At 34.5% G+C, this 14737-nt stretch overlaps 1 protein-coding gene across 1 annotated transcript in view; it reads right to left on the bottom strand.

Annotated features, from left to right (window-relative positions):
• Nucleotides 1-11032: 11032 nt before the first annotated feature.
• The window catches only part of LOC108688673, a 4831-nt gene continuing 1126 nt past the window's right edge, over nt 11033-14737 (bottom strand). Inside the window, exons 2-4 of the mRNA XM_018195007.1 lie at nt 14261-14656; nt 14017-14100; nt 11033-13290 (exon numbers count right to left, since the gene is read on the bottom strand). Of these exons, the coding sequence (XP_018050496.1) occupies nt 11281-13290; nt 14017-14100; nt 14261-14656 (2490 nt within the window). The 3' untranslated portion in view covers nt 11033-11280. The remainder of the gene's footprint in view (nt 13291-14016; nt 14101-14260; nt 14657-14737) is intronic.

The following is a 14737-nucleotide window of genomic DNA, read 5'->3' as shown; positions in this document are numbered from 1 at the left end:
ATCAGTTTCCTCGAAGGAGAACGAAGAATATAAATCACGCGTACCTTGGAGGGTCAACGACCTCGTTTACACCTGCATTTAGCGAAATGCAGAAAGTTCCGGACAGTGGGACATTTGCGTAACAATCAATTCTTCCGCGGAACGCTTTGATCGTTGGATGCAAAAGATAGCTGAAACAATTCTTTCAATCGTTAAATTTTCTTAAATATTCTTCATAGATTAAAAGAAACATACTTTTATTTATTATATTTAAGAACCTGCATGAAAACATTCATTTTTCTTTTTAGATATTTATTAGATAATTATTAGATAATTAGAAATTATTTCTAACTTCTTTTATGTTTAAGATAGCAAATTATCTTTTTAAAAATTCGTTTAATTTCATGCATTTTTATTAGATTTATTTATTTTATAAAAAATATTAAAAATATTTTCCAAACATGAATAATTTCTGAACCTTTTCTCTGATATGATTTACCTCTTTACAAAAAAGATTCTTTAAATTGTGCCATTCTATAACGTTATTTCGCTTATGCATACTTTACTTCCATATTGAATATTAAAATGTATTTTTTCTCGCAATGCAGGTACTAATCCTGTTTATATATTCTTAGCTCTAACGAGCTTTTATTGTCGCAATGTCGTAACGACTACGCAACATAAACTTCGTTTCGAAATAGGGAAACTCCCGATCATTTGGGATCTTGTTTTAACGCACGGCCTACACCAGAAAATAATACGTCTGCCATACAACAATTAATACAAGGCCGTTAATGACCGTTTATTTGAAATAATCGGGTATTACGCGAACGTTACACCGCGTCCGGAACTTCTTCGCTCTATATATTCAGGCGTACCGGTTTTTCGACCGCACCTTATGCGAGAATAATTTCTCGCATGAAACACTCGGCGATAAACACGTATGCATGCGCGTGTTAGATAACTGAAGCCTCACAGAATTTCGCAAATCCATCGCTCGTGCGATTTTCGAAAGCGCCGCTCCCAGTTCCCACCCTCGGCCGATTTCGGGGGTTATGATTCAGCGAGTGTGAAAAGTAAGGAATAAAAACGAACTCGTAAGTTCATGCCAAAAAGAAAAATATACGTACAATAGTCTTTTGCATAAATAAAAAATATTCTTTAACTAAAATTAAAATTAAAAAAGGGCTATACGAGTCTAACGTAATTAGTGCATAAAATATAAAGTGCTTCAATATAAAATTGTCTTTAATTAATGTCCTTAATTAATTGTTTTAAATAATGTGTTCATAGTCAGACCTTATATTTAAGGTTTCCTTTAAATTTATCTTCAAATGTTCTACGAATTATTTTATTGATTACTGAGCATCTAAAGATAATTTAAGAAAGCCTTAAATATAAAGCCTGACTGATTACGAGCATAAATATTTCATAATAATATTCATGATAATATAATAAAGATGAATGTTTTCGGCTTTACTTTAAGTCATCAATCTACAGTTTGCACATTAAAAAACGATTATTATCTCATGTTCTTAGAAAAGCCAAAGAGATTTCTTTTATTGCCAATTCTAAAGTGCTATCTTGTAGAAGAGGACATCAGTCCAAAAACCATTTTCTTTTTAGAGGACACAATGAAGAATGTAGCTCCTAAAATTCCACTCGTTTCTGGCTCATCACACTCTTACCATGATAAAAGGAATCCTGTTTTGCTCGAGGAAATCGGCACGAAGTATAACGAGAAGCTAAATGTAATTTTATTCGCTTTGTTCAAATAAAAGCATGCATTACTACGTTAATCAAAATATTGTGAAATATAAATATTTCCCTGCACATGAACAAACATTTCTCGCGTGCAAATTATTATCACGATTACACCTCGAAGATGATTATTGAAGAGAATATTCAAGGTCACGTAGTCATCGATAAACGCAACCTTGCAATGCAATCTTAAAATGTGTCTCATAACCTCGACGTCATTCACTTCAATCGATTTTGTGAATCGTACACTTTAGTCTCAAAGAACAAAAATCATTTATATCTTTTTTGTGATACTTGATTACATTTATCATCAATTACTGCTCCAATTACTGAAAACGAATTTAATGGTGTCCAATTTACTAAAAAAATTATTTATTTTAAGTGCCTATTAAACTAAACAATAGTATTTTAATATTTAAAATTAATCACTATCTTTTAAATATTGCAAGCAAAAATATTGCGCAAGCTTCTTGTTAAAAAAATACACGAGAACAATGGTTTTTCTAGAGTATCTAAAAATTTAACTACAAACAGATCTGAAAATAATTTCGTTAAACTATCAAAATAATAATATAAGACGGACAAACAAACAATATTATAAAAATTTTGATATTCTCGCCACTAATTTAAACGTCTTATATAATTATTTTAATAATCCAAGATAATTTTTAAATCTGTATTTAGCTAAATTTTTAAATATTTCAACAAAACTGTTCTTTTCGTATATCTGTATATCTTCTGTTTATACTTATTTACTAGGCTTGTTAGAATGAATTATGCTTCAGATTACATGGTGATAGGCAAATGTATCTTGATTTGATTGATAATGTAAGTGAAGAAGAGTTAGTTACCTTTTTAAGGTCAAAACAATTCGGATCATAAGAATCGATATTTTCTTAAAAAGATTTTTCGATTCAAGTACATAGAGCAAGCGGGACCAAGCGTGTAAAACTTTTCTCGGCTGAATGAATGGAGCAATTCATGCGATTTTTTTTAATCTGATTCAGCGAATTTTTTTTCCCGATTATGACTCCGCGGGGAGAAATTGTGTCGATCTCAATCGCTCAAGGTCAATTAACTCGCCGGCGATTAGGATGTATCGAACGTCAATAATCGCATTACTTTACACATGAAAAATATGTTTGAAATTAGGGCAGCGCGATTGCTCGAGCAATCTGTCTCGAGCAAAAAAGGCAAATGAAAGAAAGGCAGTTAAATTATACAGCCGCAAACGGATCGTTTAAAACTATACTCGAATATTTGGCGTTTAATAGACGCTCTAAGTTTAATAGATGTTTAATAGACGCTCTTTATCCTGTGATCAATTCTATTAATAATAAGATTAGAAAAAATAACATATAAAATATGTTAGATACATTATTTTAAATACGAAGCGCCACTATCTAATTCTATTAATCTATCGCGTTCGACAATCCTATGATTAAATACGCAAGCCGATAAAGATCAGAGCGATCGGTCTATTATATGATATTTGCATCATATAAAAATAAAACATTGTAGAATGAATTTTCAAGAGTCAAATGTACATATTATGTGAACGTCACTTGCAAATTAGGTTTTATAATAGACTATTATTATTTCATAATTATCGCCAAAGAGAATTTTTATTTTGTTATCGAACTAAAATATTATGCGCAAATAACTTTTGCAAGTTTCTTTGATTATTCTTCCTTCTGTGAGATTACAGTAATGTTTTGGTAATCCAGAATACGAATTGTTAAAAAAGTCAGGAGGAGAAAATAAATTACATACATATGAGTATAAAGGCATTGTTATTACAAAAGTTATTATTACAAAAGTAAAATTCCATCAAGTTTCGCGTTCTGTGACAGTGCAATTAAAAAGGGAAATAGATTGTTCTCGCCGTTTTTTTCATCCGTTTGCATGCGAACGTTTCCGTGTCTTGCTATCGCCATTAATTAGCATACACCACCATTAACCGACATAAATCACTCGGACGAATCGCATGTACTCTTTCAACTTCGATCCGATTCGCGATTTGTTCCGTATTTATTTAGAGAACACGCGTATGAATCTTCGATCTCGACAAACATGAGAGAAAAGCAGTTTCTCCATCATATTGGAAGTCATCAAGCATACATCACGATCGATCAAGGAAAGATCATTCTCTAGATTCAATGCAACAGTCCTGAATGCATCTCGTAGAGGACAGAATGAACTCGCGATTGTGACTTTCTCAAAGTTATTTCAAACTGTAAGGTCTCTTCGACAAACATAAAGTTTCACAAACATAAAGTTCATCAATAAAAAATCGCATCTATTCTTTTCACATTCTACATTCGGGATTGTTCAGAGAGATCTTCCTGAAGTGGATAAGAAAAGAAATTGAGTGGCAGTTGATTTCTTCCCACATAGCACACTTTATTCGATGGACGTCCTGAAAATGTCTTTAGGACATTTTTTTGAACATTTTCTTTAGAATTCTCTTAGGCCTTCATAGTCGTTTTTATTTCAAGATCGACTTACTTAAGTAATATTTTAAGTAATATGCAAATACAACTCTGTGGCCACATTCATAGTCTGAGTTGAGTCTGATATTTAAAACTATCTTAAATACAGTCTTAAAATGTCATAAATCAATCACAGAGCTGTATTAACATTTTAAGACATTACTTTCTAAGATCTTTAGAATGAAATCTAATTCTAAAGAGAGACAAAAAATGACAATTGAGCTAGTATTGAAAAAGAGTGGCTCTATTGTCAATTTTTAAGAGTGAGATTCACTCTTTAAAAATGATTCCATTCCAAAGTTTTAGAAAGTTCTTAAAAGTTCTTAAATTATAAAATAACGGAATACTGATCTGTGATTGATTTATGACATCTTAATATCTGTATTTAAGAAAGTCTTAAATATAAAAACTGACTTTGAATATCGGCTTTGTTCATTTTTACCAATGTAGATTAGTTTTAATTTCGATTCATCAATTTACGCTTTATCTTTTTTTCTAATTTTTGTATCCATTAATACAAATGTAATTTCTACAAATGTTGTACAAATGTAGATTAAATTACTCCTTAATTTACTTCTTATCTTTTTTTCATTCTTAAAAAGCTAAAAAGTAAGTTAAATCGGGCTTAGAATTACTCTACATTAGTGGTAATAGGCATTACAGCTCTACATTATTGGTACAAATGAGCATTAGAACTGGGAAAAGAAATTGAACTGAGATTAAAGTTAATCTACATTAGTGTAGAAATAGACATTAGGTCCGTTTCTACCAACATAATTTAATTTTCATCCTGGTTTAACTAACTCTCTTTTTCTATTTTTAAGAATTAAAAAAGGATGAAGAATAAAGCTTAACCGAGATTACAGTTAATCCACGTTGATAGAAACGGGCAGAGGTCTATTCTAATAAACAAGAAACATTTCGAAACATTGCAATAACGTTGCTGCAATGTTGTTGGAATGTTTTAATACTCTCTAAAACTTTTAATAATTAAATAAAATTGTCACCCTGAAGAGTGAAATCTCTTCTTAAAAATTCACTCTTTTTCAAGGCAAATTTAATTTTCATTCTTTGTGAGATTCCACTCTAAAGAATTTAGAGAATTTATGTTTCCTGCTTGGTAGGGTTGTATACTCCTCTTTTTCGACAAAAGACAACAAGAGAGAAGTCGACCACTCAACTCGCCATCCTACTCGCGCCTCGTGACTCAAGGGCGGTCGCGATGTGTCTTACCTGTCTCGCGGGTGGACGGGATCGCAGGGCTCGGCACCATTTACGACGGCACCCCTACGATGATGGCGGTGGCGACGGCATGCACACGATGCGCGCACGAGGGTTGTGGGAGCCCGAGGGAGGATCGCGGCTCTCACACACACATACACACACTCTCGCTCTCTCTCTTTCTCTCTCTCTCTCTCTCTCTCTCTCTCTCTTTCGCCCGTCGCCTCGGCCTCGAATCTCGGCACCACGCGTCCTCGCGCGAACACGAACGCGTCCTCACTGGCGTTGGCTCGCCTGCCGCGACTTATAGCGCCCGCCGGTCGCGGGATACCCGCCGAAGGTGGTCACTCGGGGAGGCGCGGGCGCGTTGACCAACACGCGTTCTCCACTGTGGAAAGTCGCCGGCTTCTCGTCTCGCGGGGGGTCTCAGACTGAGATAGCGGAAAATGCGCTTGTCTTTAGTGAAAATGCAATCAGTTTCTGCGATAAAACGTTTTTTTCCGTAAGCCTCTTCAGAAAGCTAGAAAGTTGACACCTTCGTAATCATTCAATCTGATCGAGTTAAAATATTGGTAAAACAGAAGATATTAGATCGAATGAATGACGTTCTCCGTTATTCGCTTTTTCTTTTACCTCTAAAGTTTAGTCTTTTCGCGAAAAGACTTTTTTCAATGGATTCCGAGTTGAAATTTAAAACCTACTGTGAATCTTATAAATGCCCACTTGTTCTTCAATAGTGCTTCTTGAATTGCAGATCTTCTCTCCAATTCTGCAGCATGTATATGAAGCAAAAATATTTGTGCTTACGAAAAATATGACATAGAAAATATCTCATAGAATCATTTTTGTAATATTTCTATAATTAAAAAATATTCCAAGTTTCTATTAAAACTGTTTTCGAAAATCTGGCACTTTCTTAGAAGTTTTAGAGAATATTTAAAAAGTGCTACAACTTAATTCGATCCTAATTAAAATGACAAAGATACAATTTTCCATATAACAAGAAACTTTTGCGTTCCATTCAGACTCTCGAATCTTTTGCATTTAATTGCTAGAATAATTGCTTCTGGAATGCATCAGGAACTCTAAAACTCTTGGAGAAAGTACTAGGCACTATCAATTATTTTACAAAAATTCTAAAAGCACGATAGTTTTACAATAAAACGGAGAAAGAAAGAGGAGAAAGCTCACTCGAGTTTCACTCGCAACACCTACGTTCTACACGTCCACCCACGTGTTCTCCACCCTTTTGCCCTCACCCTCGGCCTCCGGGACTGCGCAGACCTTGCTAAGAGTGCGACCAGGCAGCGTCGGAATACACAACATAGTACGTAAGCCGTTGTATTTATAATCGAACCTCTCAGTCGAAGCTATTCGTTCATTCATTAAACGGTTGGCCCCGAATTATTGGAACATTAGCTTGATTGGACAAAGCTGGGCACGGCTTGTAATACACGGGATCCGCGCTGCCTCGCTTATGTCATCATTAATACGAAGCGGAAACGCCGCGCCGTTTTTACACGCAAGCGACACCGAAATTAAATATTCGAGAATTGGAAACATGTTTCGGAAATATATATATATATACTTTGAACGTATCAGTCCTTGAAAATTCTCAAGTTCCTCGAGATACAACCTCAACGATAAATTTTTAAAATATTAACCTTCTAAAGTAGAAACTTTTGGAAGCAATAGAAAAAAATTGAAAAATATTCAGTAAATAGACAAACTAACAATAATATAACATCAATGTTATACTTTCACATTTAACAATGCATGACTGCGTTCGCAAAAAACGCAACTTTACAGCTGTTGTAGATTCTTCAATACTTATAATTGATTCTTGCTCTTAATTCCTCTCATTAGATTTAAATGCATAATCATTAAAGAATGTAACTATTCATGTACAACATATGTTATATTTTTATATTACATTTATATTATTGAATGTGTAATTACAATATTGATGTTATGTTAGTGCTTACTGAAAAATTGGCATAAATTCTCGAATATGTGAAATCGGAATACATAAATGGAATATAAATAACGTTTCTATATATGTGATTTAGAAGCTGTGTAAGTTGTGGAAAAAATTGCGTCGCGCGTTAAATACAGTTTCCAATGACGTTTTTGCACGCATCATTTTTTAAATATATTTTATTTATATATATTTATATATATATATTTACAGAGCTTACGTGATAATCGTCGTCACGTTGAATATAATACATTCGACTGTGAATAAATGGTACGGCTGTTATACATGGATTATTTTATTGCGAGGACTCGCGTTTCCTGGCTGGATCTCGATTTCGATCTTGGCTTCAGAAACTGCCGATCCTTATTATCTACGATCTGAAGATCGTTCATATACGAATTGCTTACACGAAAAATCTCACGATCCTACATTAGAGACGATCGGGACGCACAAAGTAATTAGCACGTATGTTAATTAATATTAGTCGTTCTCACACAGTTCGCTATCGCATGGGATCGGTAATCGCAGATCTGATTGATAATACTCATTTCTATCAATGTAAATTAATTTTAATCCTGGCTTAACTTACTTTTCATATTTTCTAATTCTAAGAATTAGAAAAAGATAAAAAATTAAACTGAGATTTAAGTTAATCAATATATGGTAGAAATTGACATAACGTTTATTTCTATAAATACGTAAATTAATTTTAATCTCATTTAATTCACTCTTTATCCTTTTCCAATTCTTAAATCTATAAAAAGATTAAAAGTAGGTTAAACTAAGATTAAAGTTGTTATACATTGATAAAAATTGACACAATGTCTATTTCTATAAATATAAATTAACTTTAATCTTATTTAATTTACTCTTTTTCAATTCTTAAAATTACAAAAAGATTAAAAGTAGATTAAACTAAGATTAAAGTTAATCTAATACAATATAACAACATAAAAACAGAGAAAAATATGCGTTACTTTGAAAATTTCGAAGACGATACAATCCAAGTAGCGAAATAAATTAAGATACATTGAAGAAAGAATCTTTTTTGTAATCTTGAATTAAATTCTGAATAAGAAACAGTATTATTTTGGCACTATTCTATCATAAAATAAGACACTCATTATACCTTTGCCATAGGAAGAGCATTTATAGAGCTTTAAGAGATAGTCGAGAATTAACGTGCAAAGAATAAGATAATCAAAGAAATAGATTCTCGCGCTGGTATAATCGACAAGTTATAAGATATAAAGGAAAGTGAATTTCGTACTCTATTAATTTGATCGATCGCTGTTTGCGCACTTTCAATTGATTGATCGCACAGAGAACGACTGATGTTGAAAGATGTTCGGAAGAAACCGCATATCTTCTTCGCGTAACGTGCTATTGACCGTTTCTACTTAGTGAATCGGCCGCGTTTCATAATCTCTAACTTTTGCGCGAACGCATGTCTCTCTCAGTAGCTCGCGCGATCCTTAATTTACGTTTACAAAAAGAATTGCGAGTTAGTATTGCGCGATACTTGAGAAGCCATGAGGTATATATTGTCACATACTTTGTATCTGCGTACCTTTTATAATAGACGCAGTTACGCCCCTTGGTCGTCGGCGCGTATTCGACTAATACTGAAAGAATCGCGAATTTGTTCGCCCGCGTATATCGGTCGCACCGACGTCGATGTGCATTAATTCTAATCATCCAGCAAGCGTAGCCGTGCGATTCGTTGGGATATTGCTGAAGGGCCAAATTCTAAACCTTCGAGGTTCTTCATCAACAAGCCATACCAGGTTTCCCTGATATTGGCGATCACTTTAGAGAGTTATTTCTGTGGCTACATGACTCGCCCACTAAAGGGCTACCCTAGGACTAGGGATCTTTTTACTTTAGGCTTCTCTCTACAGCGATATTCTGGGAAGCAGTAACCAGAGCGCGCCTTCTCTAGTAAACCTTCGAGATTGAAAAATTGAGAACTCCCGGGTTTTGGCAATTTTCTACAATCGATCAATCTAATAATATCATTTTTCTCTTCATTCCTTTCCCGAGTAAGAATCGATAGAAATTCACTAATTATAAATAGAATTTTCTAAGTTGTCCAACTAAATTTCATTTTTCTATTTGTATTATGAGTGAGATCATAACAAGGAAAGGACGAGATTAATCAGAGTTAATTAATCCGCGGTTGCCATATAACTGAAGCTAAGTCATTAGTTGTACGAAATGTCGCAACGAGATACGATTACACATCCACGAATAACGTGTAAGCGAAACAACAAGCTTAGACCAAAGTTATAAATCAGGCGAACGCTTTCATTGAATTATTGCACAATATTCTTGTCGAGCATTCTCTTCTCGGTGAGACTACGATCACTGAAGTTACTGAAGCTTGGAAGCAACTCTCCGCTGTACAGATCAGTCTAAATTAAATTTACAAAGTAGCAAATCATTTTTTGAGCCTGTCATTAAAAAATCAGATGCGCGATTTGTTCTTCGTATTAATCTTAAACTTAATGTAACTTCTGCGTAAAACGGCGCACGTTATTGCCGAATTTTTCAAAATTACAGATATTATAACATTAACAGTGGCGATAAATGCTTATACTCGTGGCACTAACAGATGAGCTGAAAAGCTATTGACTTTAATCCTTTGTACCCTAATATCGTTCGTAGCACAGCTGCGCCAGAGATCTTGCTGCGACGTTATATAAAAGCTGAGTATATTAGAAAAAGAATTGCTTATCTTAAATATTTAGCATTTTATGTATTTATGTTTGCGTCGCGAGATAATTCGACGATAGTCGACAATAATTCTGGGCGCAAAAGATTAAAGTGTCCTTATCGCAATTGATCTATGTAACTTTGGTATGACGTAAACGTGGATACTTAAATAATACATCACGAAATGAAATTAACACTTCCTAAAATAATGCCTGTGGAAACAATATCCTCCGGTGTATAAGTTATCATGCTATACACATAATATTATCATTCACGACAGCGTAAGAGTGGGAAAAAAATGTACATATATTAACTATAAAATCAAATTATTAAATACATCTACTGGCTGTATATGTATAAGTAGAATTGATGCACATTTAATCTCCAATAGTAAATTTGACTGCAACACGGCACGTTTAATATCATTTACTGTAATAATTCTCAAATATATTAATTTTATTTACAACATTAGAAATTAATTAGTCTAACACAAAGTGATATAAATTAATATTTCAATTAATATTTCAAATATCAATTAATATTTAAAAGAAATGTGTTTATAACTAACAAAACTATATTTATATACGTATATTTATGTACGTACATTATGAAAATGATTAATTACTAGCCAACATGCTAAAGAGAGACACATGTAAGGAAGATTATGCGACAAGTTAACGCAGAGAATTAGATAAATTAACATTGAGATTCAATATATTCTTATTTTCGTGACTGCAAAAAGATTAATAAAAATGCAATCATCTTAAAATAATGGCAGTTTTTTGCGTAATTTAATTTATTTTTTTAGTATGTATTGTTACCCCAAAAAAGTTCCAAAATTATTAATTACTTAATTGACATTACGATCAAACTATACCGTGTTGCATTTAATGTTATCTAAATCTTTTTTGCCAACATAGATGTCACGCTTTAAAATCAATCTATAGATCTCGCTCACAAAGCAAAAACGAATCAATTTATCTGCAGCAACGCGTAGGACTTTTTTTCTCTATACTACTCGTGTGGTACAACCTTATTTCAATATAGTTACAAAAAATAATGCTCTGTTATATCTTTAAAGGAACTCCCTGCTTGATATAGTCAATATTTTCGAAGAATTCGCTGAGATACACGTTAAGCTTTTGATCCCGCCTTATCTTGAATTCGCTGCATGTGAAGCCTCTTGTGATCCTTCCTGTACTTTTCAATCGTCAATTCGGCATTGTTGGTACTTGACAAGCTCAATGTTACCGGATCCAGACTCGCCGCTAGTTTCAGATACGTCTCCTCCATCTCTTTCGTGACTTTTACCTCGTAATCTAAGTCCTTGCGAAAATCCTTCAACAAATAGTCGTCCTCGAATGTTATGAGATTTTTACTCTCGTCTATGTGCTCAGACAAGATATTAATATCAATGGGTTCATTATTTACATCTCTCTCGTTATAATCCTCAATGTTTTTCGGCACATCTCGAATATTGCGAATCAAACCTCCATCTTGCTCCGAGGATTTGCGCTTTGCAACAGAATCGTTCGGATATACGGATGACGAATTATCGCTCACGGTATTCTCCACACACTTGCTTTTATTGCTATCATGCGATGCGGAATTCTCCACACACATCGATGATTGCACCCATTCGGCCACTCGTTGCAATTGATTGTCCTGCAGTAATACCGGTGGTGGCGAATTATCATCGCTACCAGTCGAAGTCGAACCCTCGGAATCAGCTCGAGATGTCTTTTTCGCGTGCACCAAGACAGTGCTAATTTTGTCATTACTGCCACCGTTACTACTGTACATCTTATAATGGCCAGCGTTGTCCAAGAGAATATTTTTGGAACCTGGAGTGACACGAACCAAACAATTCCGTGGACCAGTCATGCGATTCTGACTCGAGTTGGACTTGGCGCTCGAATTGAAGGCACCACCGGTCAGCGATTGCGCAACGTCGCTGCAACTGCTAGACGGATCGGAACTAGAGATGACCATGCTATCGCTGCTGAAACTCGGGCTGGTCGTTACCTCAGTCTGACTGCCGTCATTGTGATTCGCTACATTGTTGTCTGGACTCTTAACCTCGATCACAGTAAATTGCGTGACATTCTGCATATCTAGTCGCTCCGCTGACCTATCATTCTTCCAATCACGATCATTGATAATATCGAGTTCAATATCGCGATTCGCTTTGTTCTTATTTTCCCTCAAAGGATCTATTTCGGATCTCGACTTCGTCCATTTGTTCTTCCATAGCCTATCGTTAATAATATCAATGTGCGTCTGTTCCTTATCGGAGAATCGATTATCCGCACGTGTCAAATTGCCGGTATCGAAATGTCCGAAGAAGTTTTTGTCACTCCAATACTTAACAGATCTATCGATTGGAGAATCACACTTGTTGGCCCTGAGCGGTTTCGACGCCTTATCGACATTTATTCTATTAAGATCGTTTAATCTTGAAAACGGTGACGAATGTTTGTTTTCGTGATTCTGGGAAGAGTTCTTTTTATTCAAACTGGCTCTTGTAACACCGTCTTCCTCCATCATATAATCCTGCCCGTTTCTATTACTCCTACCAACAAACTTGTCTTTGATACATGGAACTTGCGAAGCGTACTTGACGTAATCGCCATTCATGTGATGACGAATCTTGTTGCCATTCTCGTTGATCTCATAAAAAACCGTATGGGTTACGAGATTCGATTGAAGTTTATCTTTGCTTTGATACTTATCATCATTCAGCGTGCCTTCTGATGCTTGTTTCTCGACGCTATATGTATAACTCTCAGAAATAGGAAACGTATCAGGCACACACGTTTGTGTCTCCGTGTCTACTGTGAGGATGCTTCTGTGACACGTGCACGTATCGCAATGTTTAGCGAAAATTCTCTCCTTCTCGCGATCTTCCAACACTTTCGCCATAATTGCCGCTGACACCATATCCATCGGCGGCTTACTATCATCGCTATCGTCGTCACTGTGCTTTTCCATCGTAGGCTTGGTGATATTGTACACCATCGCTGTCGGCGGAAATGTGGATATTGGCACGGTGATGCTCTTTATGTCCGGCTGTGTCGTGTCCTGCGTGGAGCATCGCTTCTGCGCGACGTACGTTCGCACTTTAGCCTGCACTTCAGAAGGCAGCTACAATAACAAAAAGATTAACAGTCTTTTTAAGTGTTTAATAACAGACGCATATTGTGCCTTTAAATATTAATCTAAAATGTTTCTTTGCTTCCTATTTATTACTCTCTTGTCTTTTTTCTCTATTTGCGATTACTTTATGTAATTGTTTCTTATCTCTTCTGAAGATTGTTAATTTTTACTCAACAGAAAATAAAAGATATAGAATAAGAAGTAAAAAAAAGTAAGAAAATGGTAAAAAGTAAAAGACTAAAAGAACATTGTAGATTAGGCCTAAATGCTAATAAACATCGACTTATCTGTGTCAAGTTCAGAAAGATTTTTAAATCTATGATAAATAATATTTTTTTTTTAATAAAGCAAAAATATCTAAATATACATATCTGTCACATTATTATAATTTCTTAATAAATTCACGAATACTTGTAGATGTAAATATAAACGAGAAATACGAAGGTTTATGCGCGCGCATGTATAAAGTTGGTGCATTGTTGGTGCATAAAATAAAAATAAGACGCTAACACGACATTATAAAAATACAAGTAAAATGTCATTGCAACATTTAAGTATTCAATAATGCCAACACATAAAATTTATATAAAAACTAAAGAGTGAATGATGATAAATAAATAAATGAGAGAGAGATGAGAAAAGAATATTGTACCAAAATATAACTTTTAAGTTAATAGCATATAAGCATGAGATTCATATTTGACAATATCTTACCGAATCATATTTCTGACCCACGAAATTAGAAGGTTTGCATTGAAGCAACTGAATAGCCAAACTAACATCATTTCTATATTTTTCCTGAAAGAGAGAAAATAAGATTTTTCACATAGAATGTATAAATGTAAATTAATTGCGTAAGTAGCATCTCTTTATTTATAAAATAAAACTCAACATCAAATAAAAGATTATTATAAAAAATGTAAACACTTTAGAATATATATAAAAATGAAATACTTGCATTATCTTGAGTTAATCGATGTATTGTATAATTCGCATCGGCTAATCTGTGAGACAGAGTCGCTATGTCCTTCGTAAAGGCACTTTTCTCCGTCTCGCATTTGTCCACTATTCGCAGCAGTTTATCCTCCAGATTTTGATTGACCTTTTGAACCCTCTTGTGCGCTTCGTGCAAGCGTGAATACTTCTCCTGCCACATCAACAATTCCTCCTTCATAGAAGCTAATTCTCCATTTGGGAACTTATCAGCTTCGTTTAAGAATTGCGTCTCCATTGTCACAATGTGGTTGTCTCTCTCGAGTAGTCGCTGGCGCAAGTTCTCTATTTCTGCATGCAAATGCATGTCACAGTGTTGCTGATTATCCTGGCTGCAAGTATTGCACTTACAACCGCATTCCTGTTGACAATAGTTGATATAAGTTTGCTAAAATGCTCCAAATGTTTTATAACAATGTTACTAATTGAGAACAAGAATCAA

The sequence above is a fragment of the Atta colombica genome, unplaced genomic scaffold, assembly GCF_001594045.1.
Source record: "Atta colombica isolate Treedump-2 unplaced genomic scaffold, Acol1.0 scaffold238, whole genome shotgun sequence".
Classification (NCBI taxonomy): Eukaryota; Metazoa; Arthropoda; class Insecta; order Hymenoptera; family Formicidae; genus Atta; species Atta colombica.
The sequence above is the reverse complement of the archived record's forward strand: the minus strand, read 5'-3'. Positions and strand labels throughout refer to the sequence as shown.